This window comes from Excalfactoria chinensis, chromosome 3, assembly GCF_039878825.1.
Source record: "Excalfactoria chinensis isolate bCotChi1 chromosome 3, bCotChi1.hap2, whole genome shotgun sequence".
Taxonomy (NCBI): Eukaryota; Metazoa; Chordata; class Aves; order Galliformes; family Phasianidae; genus Excalfactoria; species Excalfactoria chinensis.
The window spans coordinates 101,961,135-101,979,689 of record NC_092827.1 but is presented as its reverse complement, the minus strand read 5'-3'; the positions used below and the strand labels follow the sequence as shown (position 1 = coordinate 101,979,689).

At 43.8% G+C, this 18,555-nt stretch overlaps 1 protein-coding gene across 3 annotated transcripts; it reads right to left on the bottom strand.

Annotated features, from left to right (window-relative positions):
* Positions 1–1,147: 1,147 nt before the first annotated feature.
* On the bottom strand, positions 1,148–18,543 carry NPHP1 (nephrocystin 1). Of its 3 annotated transcripts, none has more exons than XM_072332772.1 (20): positions 18,416–18,543; positions 17,946–18,010; positions 16,398–16,458; positions 15,841–15,977; positions 15,245–15,455; positions 14,839–14,940; positions 14,073–14,164; positions 13,061–13,103; positions 12,584–12,668; positions 11,889–11,983; positions 10,999–11,127; positions 9,590–9,664; positions 9,243–9,353; positions 7,792–7,874; positions 7,098–7,174; positions 6,272–6,368; positions 5,753–5,865; positions 3,712–3,785; positions 3,295–3,339; positions 1,148–1,593 (listed from the first exon to the last, which is right to left on the bottom strand). In XM_072332772.1, exons 1-20 carry the CDS (start codon positions 18,479–18,481, stop codon positions 1,315–1,317), a joined length of 2,040 nt encoding a protein of 679 aa, XP_072188873.1. In that variant the 5' UTR covers positions 18,482–18,543; the 3' UTR covers positions 1,148–1,314. The 3 variants fall into 3 exon arrangements, with proteins under 3 accessions (XP_072188873.1, XP_072188872.1, XP_072188874.1); XM_072332771.1 differs by lacking the exon at positions 18,416–18,543 and adding an exon at positions 18,085–18,289; XM_072332773.1 differs by lacking the exon at positions 18,416–18,543 and adding an exon at positions 18,085–18,289 and having other exon boundaries at positions 1,182–1,593; positions 3,712–3,761.
* Between the last annotated feature and the right edge of the window lie 12 nt (positions 18,544–18,555).

Here is an 18,555-nt window from a genome sequence, read left to right as displayed (position 1 = left end):
GGAGAGTTTGTTTGCTCAGAAGAACATCCACTAAGAAACAGCTCTGATTTCCAGCTCCTCATAGCTGTGCTTTGGATTCAAGGTTCTGACTCACCCACTCAAAGGAATAAAAACCTGAAGGGGCATCTCTGGCCTATGTCACAGAGTAGACAGAAAGACTCCATCAACTTGCGCAATACTCTGCAGTAAGAGGAGGAGGATATCCTACTGCGATATCGTGTATCTCTATTGGAAGGGACAAATTTAGCCCTAGGAATTTGGCTTCCAGGCTCTTGAACAATACAGAATAGAATCAGATCCATGATGAGGAACATCATCTGAACCTGTCCTAGGCCAGGGGAACGTGCTTTGCGGGACTTCCAAAGGCTCCAGTTTACAAATGCTGTCAGTGAGGAATGGCTTTGGGCTGTACAGTGCTGTGATCATTGAAAGACCTTGTTTTAAAATATTTCAGATCAGTTTAGATGTAAATTCATGTGTGACTTGGTAAAAGCTCACCCCATCAAACACTGTGGCAATGTGCCCATCCCCACGGACAAAGTGTGCAGGCATCCGGATATTCCAGCACACACAAAAAAAACCAGATGAGTAACTTCCTACCAGGAGTGTGTAGCACGTAGGGCCTGGAGTTACAAAGCGCTCATGGAAAAGAAGGCCTTAACATCATGGTCCATATGAGAAATACCCTGCAACTCATCAGCCTGCACTCAGAAGTCAGCACAAAGTGGGCTAACCCACAGACTAGCCCTGTAGAGGGGAATCACAGCATTCCCTGAATTCTCACCACGATTTATTTGTACTGGGTGGGGTCAGGCACGCATTCCTGTGAATAAATCAACCTTTTCCTGAGTGAGAACGGAAAACAGCAGAACAGTCTAAATAAGGAGCAACCTGCAGTCTGCTGATTGGACGAGAGATTACTTTTTTCCTGACCTTATTCCACAGCATTCTTAGATGGTGGCTGTTTTCCTTACTTGCTGCCAGTCCACTCGAGTGCTGAAACAGTGTTTCGTTCACCCTGGTCAAAACAGAACTGGAAATCAATTGAAAGCTGTGTGAGAGAAATGCTGCCCCAGCATTCGCCCTGCTTCAGCACAGGACAACCGTGGCTACAAGAGGTTCATGTAGCAACAGACAGCCATAATTTGACACTGCAAAGGGGAAAAGGTAATATAATTTATTTTAGTCAAACCAATGAGACAATGTTAGTCTCCCTCAAAATGCTGTTTTTCATCTGTGAAAATATTTCTTGCAATTCAGACACAACATTTCTCTTTGGCAAAAGTTTACCTACATTGTTACCCTACAATCCATTCATACTGTGGGACTGTTTTTCCTCGTTTCTCCTAAGAAATCATAGGCCAGCTCTGAGATGTCAAAGGCTGTGTGAGCATTTTCTGGGGATAGCAGAGACTGAAGGGCACCGTCATTCTCTCGGTTCTTTCTCAGGAAGTCAGCAATCACCCTCCAGCGAGACGCTTCCGACTCCTCATCTGCCCACTTGTAGCTGGGGAGCAAAGTGGAGTGGAGGAGAGGGAAGACCGAGTTGTGGTACACCTGGATGAACACAGACTTCAGGAATTCTCGGTCTCTCTGCAGAGAAGAAAAGCATTTGATAAGACGCAAACATATGCAGTGCTGTCAAGCACTTCTACATAGAAAAAACAAAACAAGAACATTCAATCAGCTCCCAGTTCCCAGGAGACCGGACCTTCTTAAACATCTGCCAGTGTTGAAGCAGCCTCAAGTATCAGGCTTTCTCCTGGTCCTACCTTCAACTTTGGACAGTCCCTTGTAAAACATGTTTAATTTAGGTTGGGCAAACAGAGGAAACACCACACTGGAAAGTCTAAATAAAAAGTCAAAAGTGAACACTATTTTCTTCCTTTTTATTAATGTATTAGTACTTAATATCTCAGTATTAACTCATCTAGTCTTAATGACAGCTTCCTCATCTCTCCATACCTGCATCTGTAGTCACATAATTAGAAATGAAAGTCAGTTTGTTGGGGCAATGGAAACCCCAAGATGTAAACATCTCAAAACCTTCCTGATTTCAAACTTATTTTGGCTCAAGCTTTTGGGCCATTCTCTATGTAGTTATTTCATGTTCTGACAGGGCGCTCTATGTGTGCAGACAATTATATCCTCCCATGTTTGCTAAACCTAGAAACCAAGAATCAGCCTGGTCAGTTCATCAAGCACTGAAAGACCCTGACTGCTTCAAACAGACAAAATTTGGATGCCTCGTTTTCCAAACACACCAGAACATAGCCTTCCATGCAAGAAATACAGAGCAAAACCTCCTCGAAAACTCACCTCTGCTAAAAACATGAGCAACACAACTGGCATTGGAACCTCTTTGCTACCCCTGGGAAGCCAAACAGTTCATTTCTCAGCAGAAGATTAGCAGCTGAGTGTCATAAAAGCACGCAAGAAGGAGCAAGACCTAGCTGTCATGCCAGGCAGCAATCCTGCCATAGGAGCAGCACGTGATAAATCAAGTAAAACTGGATGGTTCTGGGATCCTGAGGTGCTATGAATTCTCTGAGCAGATCAGCTTACATTTTGAATGAATGGCCTTAAAAAGCTGTTCTGCCTCAGTCGCGTTTTGTTTGCAGAAATGGGATGCTCTGTCTGCACATCTATTCGGTAGCGTATGCATTGAGTACTGCTTCCCAGATGGGAAGAGCCTTGCATCAACAGCCAGTCTTTCCCATTCAGTTGTCTATAGCTACTCTCTGTTCAGAGGATAGGAGACAGGACTAGACACAGGTAAGCTTGTTGATATGGCCAATTCCATTTGTCTGCAGCTGTCTGCACACCAAAATGGAAGACCACACGCATTTGACATAGGGAGAATGCAGAACCTGGGGCCTTCCTCCAGGTAGACTGGAGCAGGACTGGAGCTGGGAAGCTGGAGAAGGGAAGATTGTTTTGTGGATGCACACAACCCTTTTATACCAGTGGAAATATTTTGCCAAGCAAAAGCTGCAAGCACATTGTGAAAGAGAGACACATTTGGGGCACAAACCTATGACACCTTCCACATCAACAGTTATAATTACAAACACAGAGACAAAACATTACAAATTAATTTCATTGTCCTCCTATGGTTTGCTGTTGTAAATACGATAATAAGTATTATGGACTTTAGCATATCTGCATTTTCTAAATAAATCCAGGGCGAGGGGAACTATTAACTCCAGCAACTCAACACTGAAAGAAAGCTTCTCATTTGTATTAAATTCAGTGTACATCAAAGAAAAAAAACAGCACTTGGTAATGTATTACCTTTTCCGATCTCTTCAAAGTTCTTTCTCTGTCCACCCAAGCACTCTGAAACGAAATGTAAAATATACAATGGGAAATCAGATGAGATTGTGGACATCTGGCAAAGTTCCACTTTTACCTGCAGAAATCTCTCTTTCTGCAGCTCCACGGTGGCTTAAGCCCTCGTTGTGGCCCTTCTTTCCTCATGCTCTAATCACTAATTGCTTTGAATCCTTACATCCTTTTCAGATGTGCTCAGATGTTCTCTTGCTTTTCAAGGCACAAGAGAGCTGCACATACTTGAAGTAATTATAACTCCTCTGCTGCTTGGCTTTTCCATTTATCTTTTTACAGTGTAATTTTAAAAGCTCAAATTACATCAACTAGCTGGGAATTCCAACACATCAGATGAAACTGAACACTATACAGAAAACATACCCGCAGCGCATCCATCAGGTCTGGCTGTTCCACGAGTTGCGGAAAAGTTGCTAAAATAGGATTACAGATTAATTCTGGAACAGAAAACAAACACGTTGGAGGCAAAGAAGAAATCAGATGGTTTTCAAGGCAGAAGACCTGCTGTGCCTAGAAACAGCCCCCTCCCCAAACCCTTCAGAGGGAAAATTGGCTGTAATAGTACTCCAGAGCTGCAAAGATTGATGAGTTCTCTGACAAGAGTTTTCTACAGCAAACTCTCTAATGGCTGAGACTATGCAGTCAGTAAAGGACAGAACAGATGTGCATGCAAAAAGAGAAAAAACAACCAAAAAAATCCAATCCAAGAACCAGTTTATTAGGAGAAGCCAGCAAGTGTGAGACCTTACTAATTTAACCCAAGGGTAGAGGTAGAGTGGGGTGTTTTCCTCACTGCTGCACCTGTCTTTTTTATAAACATCTGAAACTGTGACACCTGGTTTGGATGTTGTGAATAAACATGCTTTTATTCTGCCTTGATCTGGCCTGTGTTGCGTATTTTGCGGTTTGGGGATAACTGGACAACAACTGCTTTTTCAGAACACAGCAGGCATTTTAAGGCACCCATTCTGGAAGTATTATTGACTTTTAAGTAAGAGCATCCATTTGCCTTTGTAACATCCGAAAGAAAAAAGGGAGAAAACTGCAACCTGAACAACTTCTGAACTGAGGGGTAAAGCCTTTAAAACATTTCAAATCGAGACTGAATCCAAATGGCAGCAATTTAACTCCAACAGAGATCATCAGCCTGATGTATTGTCCTATGTTACAAAGTTCAAATCAGGCAACTATGGTGGGTCTTAGCTGGACTTGAAACACTGAGCATCTTCAGTTTGTCAGAGATGGGCTGAATAAATAAAGCATTCATTCATTCAAGGGTCTGACTTGTGTGTGCACTTTGTCTGCTCGCTGTCTGAAAGCTCATGAAAACCAGGAAGGCAGTTTAGTTCTGAGCACCTTCGAAAGGTGAACCCGTAATTCAGGTGCCTCAGTATGGCATCACAGGTTAAAATGCTTAGTAAACGTACAAGCAAATGTATTTGCCATAGGAACAGAGGACACATCATTCAATCTGGAAAAGACAGAGGAGAAAGCATAAGAAAATTACTCTGCAGTACCACTGCCAATCCATGTGTAGCAGAGTTAAGAAATGTAGTGTTTTCTGTATATCAAGTGTGAGTGTGTAACAGGAGACTGTAAGCTATGACAGTTCTGCTGAAGGAAAGGCGTGGAAGGAATGAGATACAGACTTTCAAAATCAGCATGAGATAAGAGTTCTAAAAGCAGAACTTCTCCACGTCCATCTCTTCCCACCGCATGGACCAGAAAGTAAATAATTAAATCAATAAAAGAAACTAAAAGAGGATGACCTCGTCCCAGTGACAGAAACATCTGCTTAATCTTTCCTATTACACATGAGCACATCTGATCTCTCACTGCACAGGTGGTGCAAAGGAAATGTTTTTCTTCCAAACAATCCCTTCATCTTTAGCTACTACTTATTTAGAAATAACCTTTTGCCTGTCCACGTGGGCTTTTTTTGGGCTAAGTTTCACTGAAGACACTTCTTATACTTCACAGAAAGCAAAACTACCCCGGTGGTTTCTGCCATCTTGCTGTGTGAACTGGTGCCAAACAAGGCAACGCATTAGATGCAAGTTGAAATATTTCTAGTTTGAAATGCAAACACACCGAGAGGCTGTTTCCTTTTGTTAGCAAGGACAACAGCTTTCCCACTTTTTGTTCCCACTGCACCTGCAGACAGAAAGTTTAAACACTGAAATCCTTGATAGAGGGAGCGTGGCTTCTTATCAGTACAAGACAGTTGGCCTCTTCCCTACAAGGAAACAAAATGCTAAGAGCAGTCTGTGTCATTGAGAGTTGCTCCTGCAGCCCCATTTAATGTTACAAAGGCTCTGGAGTGACTACTTCTCTCTGGGAATCTGATCCTTTTTTTAAACACCCTCCACTACTGAGTTCTTCCATACAGCAGCGCAATCCTTACCTGCACTTTGCATGTTTATTCTGTCTCTCAGGAGTGCATCACCAAGTATTTGTCGATAGAATATCAAGAGATGGATGTAGCACATACTGCCAATAAACGTTTCTGGTAACAAACTATTGGGAAAAGAAAAAACACGCTAATGAAGTTTTTATTCAAAACATTCCTGCAAAGCACCGCTCTCCAAACTGTAAGAATAATGACAGGCTCAGAGAGATGCCTGTATCAGCTCAGATGGGCGTCTCCATGAAGCACACAGCTTGGGAGGGCACACACTGATACAGCTCTAACAGCCAGATTTCTGCTGTTGCAGTTTTCAGCCTCCTCTAATTTAAAGCTTTTTGCTTGTTTTCAACAGTACAGTTTTAAGCCTCAGAGAGTGAACGTAACACGCAGGTGGGACAGCGCTCAGATTTTTCCATAGCCTGTGCTGCAGGGAAGGAGAACACTTCAGACAGATCTCTGGGACCATTCGAGGCTGAATTACGTTCTCATTTTACAGAAGCACACACTGATACTTACTTCATGATGTCTTTTGACTGCGTGCTTAATGACCTCAGCTTCACTACAAGCACAGGCTGCTTCCTGAGTGATATAAGCTGATGAAGAACACCACTGCCTGATGAAGAAATAAATACACAGTTAATTAGTCACCTGGAAATAACACGAAGAATTATATTACATGAACAGATATTGACATTTGTTAAGAGATTTTTTTATTTTTTTTTTTGCTGGAACTGCAGTAGTTTAAAAACGGTCTAAAAATCAGGAGGAATTGAAAGCTTAATTTTTGTCCTGCATTTTCAGTTGTATCAGAATTTAGCCTAACTTAAGCCATGTGGGGCTAAGGAGTCCCCCTCCATTTGCTCGCTTAAACTCCCTTCTGCTGCTGGCTTGTTTTGATGAGTTCTTTCCATCTGGCCCAGCTCCCTGCTGTAGCTCACAGCATCACCTGTGCTGCCTGTCGCTTATCATGCCACGTACTGCAAGACAGGGAAAAAGAGAAAGCCCTGGGAGCTCTTTAGATGAGTGTTACTACTGAATTTTGCAGCACCACCTCACAACCAACACATGTTCAGTGCAATTACAGAAGTAACTGGAAACCTGCATCAAAAAATTATCCTCAACCTACAAATAATGGAAATTACAGAGGTGTTAGCACTGACAAATGGTGGTAAATCCAGCTAGCACTGACAGCCCATTCTGTCTCATGCAAAACATGAACATACAAAACAATACCAGCCTGTGGTGACTGCATGCTAAGAACAGCCCCAGCTGAGCTCTGAATGCTATAAAATAGGTATGACACATATTGTTTTACTTATGAAATGCTTGTGGGAAACCATACCTCTCCTTGATAGTGATGGGTCAACCTCAATGCCTCTCTCATAGGGAGTACCACCATTTAATGGCAGCTCATACATTCTGTAAAGGAAGAGCAGCACAGTAAAACAATGTATGGATAAGTGAACACAGCACAACTGCTCTCTAAGAGAGAAACCTGCTATCTCAAATAAAAACCTGGTATTGCTTGAGGTTCTGACCGGTATTTTATATGAAATGACTACAGCTCATCACGAAGCAGCAAAACCTCAGGTGATAAATTTAACACTTGTATTATATTATATTGGGAAACGAGTTGATTATTGGAAATTAGCAGCAATGATACCAATATTTTCCTTGTATGCAAACTATCAGCTGTTTCACTCAAGTGCTTCTGAGGAATCACTGCTGAAGCATCGAATTTTAGATGCAGGAGGTTTTAAATGTTTAACTATAATGTAATCACAGCTCTGTTAAAAGTAAGTCAACGCTGAAGTAACCATGTGATTTCACCCCTCAGAGACCATGTTTGACTCAGTGAACAGAAAACAGTGCTAGAGACCAGGTTTAAAAGAGTTACAGAGGCTAATACTCACATATTAGATTGGACTACACCTGCCCATATCAATACCTGCCCATATTAGATATGAACTTCACTCCTAACCTAAAACATACATATATGTGTAGATACGGAGAGATGGAAATCATCATAAACTTACTTGGAAGGAACAGGCATTCCATCAGAAGTAAAAAGCTTCTGAAACGCCCAGCCACAGCTTAACTCTTGTTGTTCACCTGTTGACTGCAAAACAAAAGAGGAATGTAAACCTGAGTAGCTTAACCAGATGTTCTACACCACCCAGCAGAAAAGCTATGGTGAAGCTGATCATCTACATAAAGCCAAAAAAACACACTGAAGGAAAACCTATGTATACCAAATACTGGAAAGCTTTACTACCAAGCACGGGGAAACGGAGCAGATCCTGTGTGCCAGCTCTATCCCAGATCAGCTGTGTGACCCTGAGAGTACCATTTTACCTTTCAGGATCTCAGCTTGAATGAATACCAAGTGAAAGCATATAGAGTTTCATTCTTTTAAAGGTGGTCTGATGGATGAAGCAGAGAGAAAGCCCCAGAGCACTCCTAACAGGTAGGAACTTGCACATACTCCTTTGTTTAACAGCATTCTTCAAATTGAAGCTGACAACTTTATATAACCTTGATTATTCAGATTTGCATAAGAAGGGCTATTATTTCTGGTTAGGACTCTGTGAACCATCACTGCACATCTTATACAGTCCAGCTCCCGACACATTTACACTCTACTTATCTCCCACTGCAACAGTTCTGCATTCCCACCATGCTTGATCAGCATGTTGCCACAGGGACATCCGCACCCAAGGTTCAATACAAGTGCTAACAAAAGAGAAAATACAGCAGTACCACTTCTGTAAATTCTCTGTCCTTTCTGAGTTCTCTCTTTCAGAGCTCTGCCCATCAGGTGGTACCCTAAACACTGCAACTATTTTCCCATTTTCACTTAACAATTTGCTTGACTGCCAGAGTTTATCAGAAAATGCAGACGTTTCAGACAAGGCAGCAATATTTGTCTCAATCTCGTAGACAAAGCAACTGAGATCTTTCAGAAGAGGACCTCCTCCAGGAATGCACTGTTTCCTTCAAACAGTAGTGCTTCCTAATCCCCTTTCTCTTATGGAAAAAGAGCTTTACCACCTACTGTGTCGCCAACACTGTACTTTCAGAAGCACCTCCTAGATGGATAGGAGGATATACCTGTATCACTTACAGAGACCAGTGTTCTATAAAACCCAATAACACAGGAGAGAAAAGGTCCTTTGTGATCACATTACACAAAGTCTTCAGCAGAAACTATTTCCGCATAAGAAAAACTACATTTATGTCCTGTAAAGAATAAAAGGCTTTCTGACTAATTATTGCCTAAAACTAGATTTTCTCAAAGCCAACACTCTCTCTCCTCATTCCATATGCCAAGTTAAAGACAATTTTACAATGCCAAGGAGAAAACCCCTAAACGTCCATTTGGATATCACAGTCCTCTGTTGAGATACTGCAGCTTACCATGGAAAACAGGACAGCTGATTTGCTTGCTTTATAAACATGCTTGGAATTATTTATTTTATACACTTACGTTGCGAATGTAAGTGATGCCAAGTTCGAATAGTAAGCCAATGTTGGAAGATAAGGAATTGGACCTCACAAAACAGTCACCATCCAGTAAGCTGGGTAAAATGCCTGTTACCTTTACAGAGGGGGAAGAAATAACAATGCACATGTTAAGAAAAAGGAAGCCAACAGTCACCTCTGAATTCTAAAGGCAATTAAACACATCACTCATTTACCTAAGATCTCAGACCTAACACCATTGCGTATAAAAGAAAACGAGAAGTGGAAAACCAATTTGAGTTGAAACCATTGCTCTATTTATTCTTTACGTTGCCATTAACCACAGCTGTGCTACTAAGCACAGATACCTACCCTTGCAGAAAAGGTCCACATTTGAGGGTTTTTAGGTTGCCACGTAGCTCTCACTGTGTGAATGTTACTCAGTACCTAAAACATGATAGCAGGGAAAAACGCTAAAACAAGTTTTTTTCTGAAAAGCTACTCAACTTTAAGAAAACGTAGTATTATCCAAAGTTAAAACAAGGTGCCATAAAGAAAATCACACTTGCTCTTCAACTTCATCATACAGTCTCAAAAACTCCAGAGGAAGGAGAATCACCCAACCAATCCTGCTCCCAGTGCACCACCAGGAATAATTCTTTTGACCCATCAGCACTCAGTGCAGCAGAAGGAAATCCAGTGCTGACAACCTGGTAGCTTATCTTATGAAAAGCTGCTCTACACATGCACAAAGGCATGTGGAGGAACGATGGCAGGTGTGGAAACAGAATCACAGAATGGCTTCCATTGGAATGGACCTCAAAGCCCCCCCAGCCCCAACCCCTGCCATGGGCTGGCTGCCCCCCACCAGCTCAGGCTGCCCAGGGCCCATCCAGCCTGGCCTTGGGCACCTCCAGGGTGGAGCACCCACAGCTCCCTGGGCAGCACTGCCAGGGCTTCACCACCCTGTGAGTAAAAAATCTGAGCACGACCCTGCCCCAAATATTCCCAGGCCCATCAAAGAGGACAGAGCAGCCCAAACAGGGCTCACCTCCACAAACACAAAGAAGCAAAGAAGCACAACAGCAGGTGGAAGAACCAAAACTGTGGATGCACAGAAATGGAGTCTCCACCCCAGCCCCTCCCAGGGCTGTCTATGAGGTGGGTGTGACACCCATCAAGATGAGTTAACATGAGGGACACCCAGTATCACAGCCAAAAAAGAGTGCTGCTTAGGGCTGGGAGGCCCTGTAGGGAGGGAGGAAGAGAGAACATCTTGGGACTGCAGGTGAGTAATGTGATGTTCAGAGGAGGAACCATGGCAAAAAGTCTGAGGTGGTTTGTGGAATGCAACGAGTGGGACATTAGAGGGGCAAGGAGATAAAGCAGTGTGCTTGTGAGAAGGCTGGTATGCATGCCTGGCCATGCCCTGCCCCTGATCAGTGCAGTTTATCCTGTTTTCTCATTCAATTCCATTTCTCACTCTTCTTTTTTTCCTTTGTATGCATGAATGGGCTCTCTGTTCTGTGTGCATGTGCGTGGAGGCCCAAGTTTCAGCAACCAGAGGCAGCCCACAAGTCGCAGGAAGACTACATGTGACTGCAACTGAACAAGGGTACGCACCTGAGCATGCTGTATCAAGCCAGACTGATAGGCAAGCAGGTCGAGCAGCTTGGGAGCCAGTTCTGAGTATATGTCTATGAGACAACTGGAGGAGATGGCTACCAGAGGGACCAGAGCACCACATACACCTCATCAAGACCTCTGTCAATCAAACTTACCCGATTGCCATTGAATAGACAGAGTCGAACGTGTCTACTGAGAACCTGAATGCTGGATGCTGGGAGAGGAATCGTTTTACAGCTACACAAAGTTATAATCAGGGATACTCGAGTTGGTACAGGATAGATCTGAAACACAGGCAACAAAAGAAGGAGTAAATCTAGAGGTTCTTTCTGCACATGGTTATCATTTTGTGCTCATTTACAGAGATGACTGACAGTAGTAACTACTGGACTGGATTCCTTGATCCACAAAACTAGCATTGTACTGGCAGCAGCAGCAACATTTTTTCATACACCTTTACACCTTTTCTAAGGAGACCATTACAAATACTTCAGTGTGGCAGACAGGAGGTCCTGTCAGGAAGGAATGCTGTCACATGGGTTCTTCACCAAGTATTTCAGGTGACAATTATATTTTTGGGCTCTTGTTTTTCCAGTGGTGTTTTATAAACATTCTAAAAATGGTGTGAATCAGGAGATAATCATTAGTCAGAATGAACAAAGACAAATGAAAGTGGTGGTTTCACAGTGACTAGGAGGCATTCACGGTTTAAGAATTCAACTATCCACCTGTGCAGACTTGTTTCACCCCAGATAAGGTAACACAAGCTGAAGATGAAACATAACTCTTTAGAAATACCCAATATGGCAACCTGTACTGATTTATTTCTCTTTAATCAGAGTAGAATGCAATAACATCGATTGCCTAAAGACTCTAGGTTGACAATGAAGAACTCTATCATTATTTCACAGCAAAATTGATCTACTAATATGAAACTTTGTTTGTTTGTTTGTTTTTTTCAGGTTGCTAGCAGTTTACATCTACAGGTGTTGTCATTTTCCCTGGAACCAAAAGCATCACAGCCTTCATTATCAGTCATACTCACAGTATTTTTTTCAGAGTCCCACACCAAATCTTTAAAAGCCAGCTGGGATGGAGTTAGTTTAGGCTGCAAGAAGTAACCTGCTCTGAACTGATTACCTGAAACAAAAGCCATTGAGGTAGATAGATAGATAGATATCTCAAGAGTCTTTTATGACCATTATTGCCACAAAATGGATGATGCCCAAAATTCAGATGTGGCTACGGTCCATTTAAATATTTGACAATACTGAAGAGGTTTCTACTACAAGTATCCCTCTAAAATGGGAAAAGCTATTAGGAAAAGTGTTCTGCAGTATTCCATTTTAGAATCATTGGAATTTATTTTGTTGACTAAGCTACTGACTGGAAACAGTTTTAAGTGAAAAGATTAAGAAAAATGAGTTGGATCTTCTGAAGTCTCTTCATGGAAACTCTGTGAGAAGAAGGGAAGAATATTAAAATTCATAATTTTCTGTAATGACAAAAAACAGAAAGAGTCTTCCTGGATTTCACTCAGATAGATTCAACTTATTTGATTAAGGGGAAGAAGAAAAACACCTTTTGATACATTATTTAACTGGCCAAATACACCCTGAACAGATGACCAATTACAATAAAAAAATGAAGATTTTAGTCCTGTTACTATCCTATTGGACTAAAAAACTCACGGCAGGCACCTGTAAATCCTGCAGTGCAATTGTTGTGAGAAAACCTTACCTTCTTCTAAGAGCTGGGAAAGTGTGGATAGACGGAATCCTGCAGGAACAGCTCCCATGGCTGCCAATATCTCTACTGTGTCACTCTATTAAAAAACAAAAGTGGCTATTTGTGTTCCTGCTGTTCGACTGCTAATTCAATTCTCATTTACAGTTCATACACAACCGCTATCAAAGACCTGAGGTATCAGCCACCTAACTTTACTTTGAAGCTGGTTTGATCCGATCCAAGGAATTACTTTTACTTTGTGCTGTGTATGACCCCAGACAGACTCATTTTATTAAATCCCCCTTCCATTATAAAGCAGTAGTAGCACAGCCTGTTAACAAAATAAAATCACACCCGTGAAAAAGAACTGGTGTTCATTAGAAACAATGGTCTATACTATGAGATGAGGTACTTAGTAAAAGTCAAACCTTGTCTAAAAATAATTAACATTAAGATAGATTACATTGCTATGCAGGAAATAAACCCTACCTCTGTGATAGCTTTTCTTACAGCACTCCAGTGAGAGTCTGTTCTGGAAGAAAAAAGAAAGATTTTTCTTTCATAACATGTTATAGTCATGTGGACAAAAATCTGAACACTAAATACATGCTTGCTGCAGTGTCCAGTGAGCTGAAACATGAGTTGACACCAAAAAATCCTGCCAAAGTAAAAGCGTGTCTGCAAATTATATTTTGTACCAGAAGAAACTGCTGGCTCAGATTCAACTTGCCACCAGCCAGAACCCCCAGATCCTTTCCCATGGGGCTGCTCCCCAACCCTTCATCCCCCCCATCTGTACACAAAGCCAGAGCTGCCCCATCCCAGGTACAGAACCAGCATTGGCTCTTCTTCATACAGATGGTGACCACCCTCACAATTTGTCAAGATCCTGGGGTGAGGCCTCTCTACCCTTAGGGGAGCCAACACTCCTCCCAGTTTAGCACCACCCACAAATTTACTTAATATAATGACCAGATCCTTATTGGAGTCATCAATGAAAACATTAAAGAGAACTAGTTTGAAAACAGAGCCCTGCAGAATCCCATCTGTGGCAACTGGGGCACCCCTCAGGACCATCTGCTGGACTCCTCCTGTTGTCCTGGCATGGCAGCAGCTTGAAGAACACCAGTTCAAGTCCTTCCCTTTTCCTCAGAGTTCGGGAAAGAAGGGGTGGGCTTCCAGGTGGTGTCAGAGAAGCTACAGAGGCAGCTGTTCCTCTGGAGAAGCAGATTTTGGTGTGGACAGTCCATTCCAGCTGCTCCATTACAACTTCTTGTCAGTGAGGCCCAGGCTCTTGGAAGCCCAGGGCAGGCTGGAAGCTGGGCCTTTGCTCAGCTCTGGACAAAGAAGGCTGAGGGCGGATGGAGGGCAGTAGAGGGCTGCCACGAGGGCAGCACCACAGGATGGGAAAGGCCTTGTCACCCCCCAGCACCTGGTGGTTGCTATGAGGGTGGCAGTTGGCCAACTTTATACTTATTTGCCTTTGCATCATTCCATTTACCTTTTTTTAATTTCAGTTCCATCTGCTGTTTCATCCACCACTTCTATTTGTTCATCACTTTCCTCTTGGCTTTCTTCATCTTCATTATGGACCTGTAATTCAGATTCAGAAAGGACAAGTGCTGGCTTTTTTCACAGTTGTGTTCTTAAAAATGTTTTCTCCAACCACAGCACATGTGAATGGCTTAGAAGAGGAGATCTGTCCATAACGACTGTCACTGAACAGCACTGCCCTTAGATCTGCAGCTACAGCAGGGGATTGGACTATTCCTACAAAGGTGCTCTAAGCTAGAAAAGTTAGCTACCCAACAAGCCCTATGTTCTGAAAAATGCTGTTCTACTGTGTAAAGGTCAGTCTAGCAGGGCTTAGTAGAGCCATATTGTGTACCCACATTTACACGTCCATCACAGCTGTACACTGGATACATGCCCAAGAATAAACATACTAACACAAGTAAGCCATTAAAAAAACGGGGAGGGAACAAAACTTGAAAAATCAATTTCTAAAAAGGTCTTTTCCTATCAAATCACAACATAACCCAGCTTTTATGAGAACTGATGCTTCATATGAATCATGAAAAGCAAGTATTAGTCCACTATAGCTTGGAACCTTCAGAACTGATTTTTAGTGGCAAAGACTACAGCACCAAAATACCGCTGCATGCACATGTAAGCACTGTGACCAATTTCAGGCAGCAATATGATGATTAATGTACATAACACTGCAGAGGTGAGGCTAGAACAGAAGAAGCTCACAGCACACTAACCGCAAGATAGGTCCTAGGCACGAGGCCTCTCTCGCCTTTTGAGTTCTCGGCTACCCACCAGCCATCCGCCTTCTTATCATGTATAAGCAGGACTTCACCTTTCTTTGCCATTACGAGAGATGGAGAAAAAAGACAACCAAATATTTCAAAATGACACCAAACACAATCTGAATAACAATTCAATTGTTCCCCCCCACAGGTCACAGACTACAGCCACAGATTCTGCTGCTACAGAAAGAGGCAAGAGAACACTGAACTCCAGTAAGGGAAATGCAGACTGGGGAAAGCCTTTCTTCCTCAAATCCTTCTGAATCCCAAAAGCATAGGATTTAATTATTGCCACCACTTAATACAGAATGACCCGCAGTACCAACATGGCAATCAATTTTTGCAGAGGCCTGCTTACCGTAAATGTGAGATCCCCTTCCTGCTGCGCATTAAAGCTTCCCACTGCAATGCATTCTTTAACATCAGGATCATCCAACAATTTATTCTCATCTTCCTCATCTGCTTCTTCACTTTCTTCTTCCTCACTACTTTCACCATTGTCATCAGCACTCTCATCCTCTTCTTTATCTTTGTCTTCTCTTTGAGAATCTTTCAGACTCCTCTTGTTCCTACACAAAATAAATCAAACTTTTTATTCGTTTTTTAATTTTAATTTTATATGAATATATATATAAATTGCTGTAAAAGCCTTACAACACGAGCTTCCCTGTGTTATCCAGGTACAGAAGTCTCTTTGTAGTCTCTGGCCTGACCTGAAATGGTTTTTCATCCCTAAGAATACAGACCACAGTACAACCCACATTATATTTCAGCCATTAAACAAAATCCTTAGAAAACTGCAGTGAGGCTCTCTTGACTTCATTAATAAAACAAGCCCCAGGAGAGCCACAATTTTTCAATAACTAATAAGGAGGGTAAGCAGTCTTTGAGGGTCCTTTCTGGTGCTGTATGCATGATACTATTTAAGTACAGATGCTTGTTTGGGTTACTTACACTGTATCATTTGTAGCTGCGTTATCCTGATCCAAGAGATGACAAAATTTCTGCAGCTGCTGGGATAGCTTTAGCAATAGTTTTTCTTCTTCTTCTTTCCTCTGATTGTAATTCCCCACAGGCGCAGGCTCATCAGCCTGAGGAAGGAAAACACAACAAATCTGGTGTTTCCCTGCAGTTTTACAGACACACCTCATGAGTTCTGATAGTCCACAGCAGTGACGACTCCCTGCTTAGTGATATTTTTCTTGCTTTTTACTTCAACAAAATGAAATTTCACAGTACATTTTCAAACTACATTCTCCTCTCCCAGTACAATGGAGTGGGTTGATAAACACCTTTAAATATACTGGGTCAATAAAGATTTTAATGCACATAACAAAGCATTAAGAATATGCTTTCAGATAGTATAAATTAATCTCAGAGATCCCATTCATAGGTTATGCGGTGCTAGGCATTACTTTCATCGTGAGGCATGTAAAATTGAAGGTTAGCATTCGCTGAATATTTACCACAATATGTAACAGAGAAAACCATTAGCAAGTCTCTATACCTACTTTTTTCAAACTACGAAGAGTATTTGTATTCTCATCCACCAGTTTCTGCAGCTGAAAACATCTGCATTGAAAGCAAGACAGACAGCATTACCTTAAATCTGGTTGACAGGATAGTGAAATCACACAAAATCACTGAAACGTGTATATTTAGATGCCCCACAAAGCTTTACAAAAAGATACCAGTATAATTCCTTGTCTGTAATTCATAAACCAAGTGTTTAGTGTATCCTTAGAATCAGTGTTTTAACAAAACTCAAGAAGCAGCAGCAGATTTGGAGCAGAGGGACAAAATGAGATAATCTCCTGGCTCTGACAAGTTCTTGGTGACAATCATTCACACAAGAATCCCTGAAGAACAAATGGATGTGCAGCTTAACTGCTTATTACCTGTGATGTGCAAGTTCCTGCTTTAAACAACTTCAGCCTTGAGGAATTCAAACAATGGTTCAATCGTCAGCATTGGACCCCTGCTTTCCATAGTGCCCCAAAGACCAGGTAACACTGCATTAAGTAGAGGCTCGGGTGACTTCCTAGGCTGAGCCTCAGCAAGAGAGATCGGTTCTGTGTCCTGGTACAGCACAAGTGGAGGCAGGTGACAAGTGGTGTCCCCAAAAGGGTCTGTCTTTGGATGTGTACTTCTGCATCTTTGTCAATAACACTGACAGTGGGATTGAGTGCGCCCTCAGTGAGTCTGCTGATGACAGCAAACTGAGTGATGTAGTTGATACAGCAGGGGAAGGGATGGCATCCAGGGGAACCTGGACAGGCTTGACAGGTAGGCCTGCATGAACCAAACAAGGCCAAGTGCAAGGTGTTGTACTTGGGTTGGCACGGTCCCAGGTATGCACACAGACAGGGAGAACTCACTGAGAACAGCCCCGCAGAAAAAGACTTGGTCCTGGTAAATGAAAAACTGGACATGAGCCAGTTGTGTGCATCTGCAGCCCAGAAGGCTTGCAGTGTCCTGGGCTGCATGCCCAGAGAGAGGTGACAGCAGAGAGAAGACTGTCTGCCCTCTGCTCTGCCCTTGTAGGGCCCCACCTGCAGCACTGTGGCCAGGCCTGGAGCCCCCAGCATAAGAAGGATGTGGAGCTGTTGGAGCAGATCCAGAGGAGGGCCGGAGCACCTCTCCTATGAAGAGAGGCTGAGGGAGGTGGGCTTGTTCAGCCTGGAGAAGAAAAGCTGCAGAGAGACCTCACTGTAGCCTTATTGTGCCTCAAGGGAACTCATAAGCAGGAGGGGGAGCAACTTTTTACAGTCTGATGGTTTTAAGGAATGGCTTTAAAGTAAAAGAGGGGGATTTCAGGTTAGACATTAAGGGAAATTTTCACTCAGAGGCAATGAGACTGGCACAGGCTGCCCAGAGAACACAGAATGCCTCATTCCTGGTGGTGCCCACGGCTGGATGGAGCCCTGGGCAACCGGATCAGGCTGGGGGCAGCCAGCTCAAGGCAGGGTGGTTGACGCCCAATGATTGTTAAGGTCCCTTCGAGCCATCTCCAGTACTCAGTTCCGGCATCGCCAAGCGCCCCGCAGGCACCGCCTCACCTCTGCCTCAGGGCCTCTCGCCGCCCGGCGCCCGCGCCCGCGCTCTCTACCCGCAGCGCCTCCACCTGCAACACACGAGAGGTGCCGTCAGCTGCCGGAAGGGACTCCCCAGCGGCGGAGCGCCCGCCGTCGCCGATACCTGTGCCCACAGCTCCCGGCTCCGTCGCTGCACTCGCTGCAGCGGGCTGCGAGCCCGCCGCCCCGTCATGGTCGCTAGGCAACGGGCGGCGCGGCGCTGGGAGATGACGCCACTTCCGGGAGCGCCGCAAGCGCGCCGTGCCCCGGTCGCGTGCGCCGCAGTGGAGTAGCGCACACAGTAGGACACAGCCAGTCCGACACAAGCACTCGTTTAATGCTCCCGTTCGTGCCGCCGAAGCGCTGCTCGGTCACCCCGCGCGGTCCTTCCCACTCGCGTTCTGTCACGCCGAGATCCGCCGCTCGTTCCGCGCGTCCCCGCGCCGTGTCCTCACCCATCGGAGCGCCGAAGCCGCGGTGCGATCGGTTCCGGCCGTCGGATCAGCGGCGGCCCCGGGCATCGCCAGGCGACGGATACGCGGCGCTCCGACGCACGGCGACCCCACGCGGGGAGGGAACGGGAGCCGAGGGAAGG

Coding starts and splice junctions, on each gene's coding strand:
- NPHP1 (XM_072332771.1), bottom strand. CDS start 18,153: ATGACGGGGCGGCGGGCTCGCAGCCCGCTGCAGCGAGTGCAGCGACGG. Junction 11,128..11,888: donor GGGACTCTGAAAAAAATACT/GTGAGTATGACT, acceptor CCTGTGTTTCAG/ATCTATCCTGTACCAACTCG. Junction 1,594..3,294: donor CTTTGAAGAGATCGGAAAAG/GTAATACATTAC, acceptor TCTTCTCTGCAG/AGAGACCGAGAATTCCTGAA.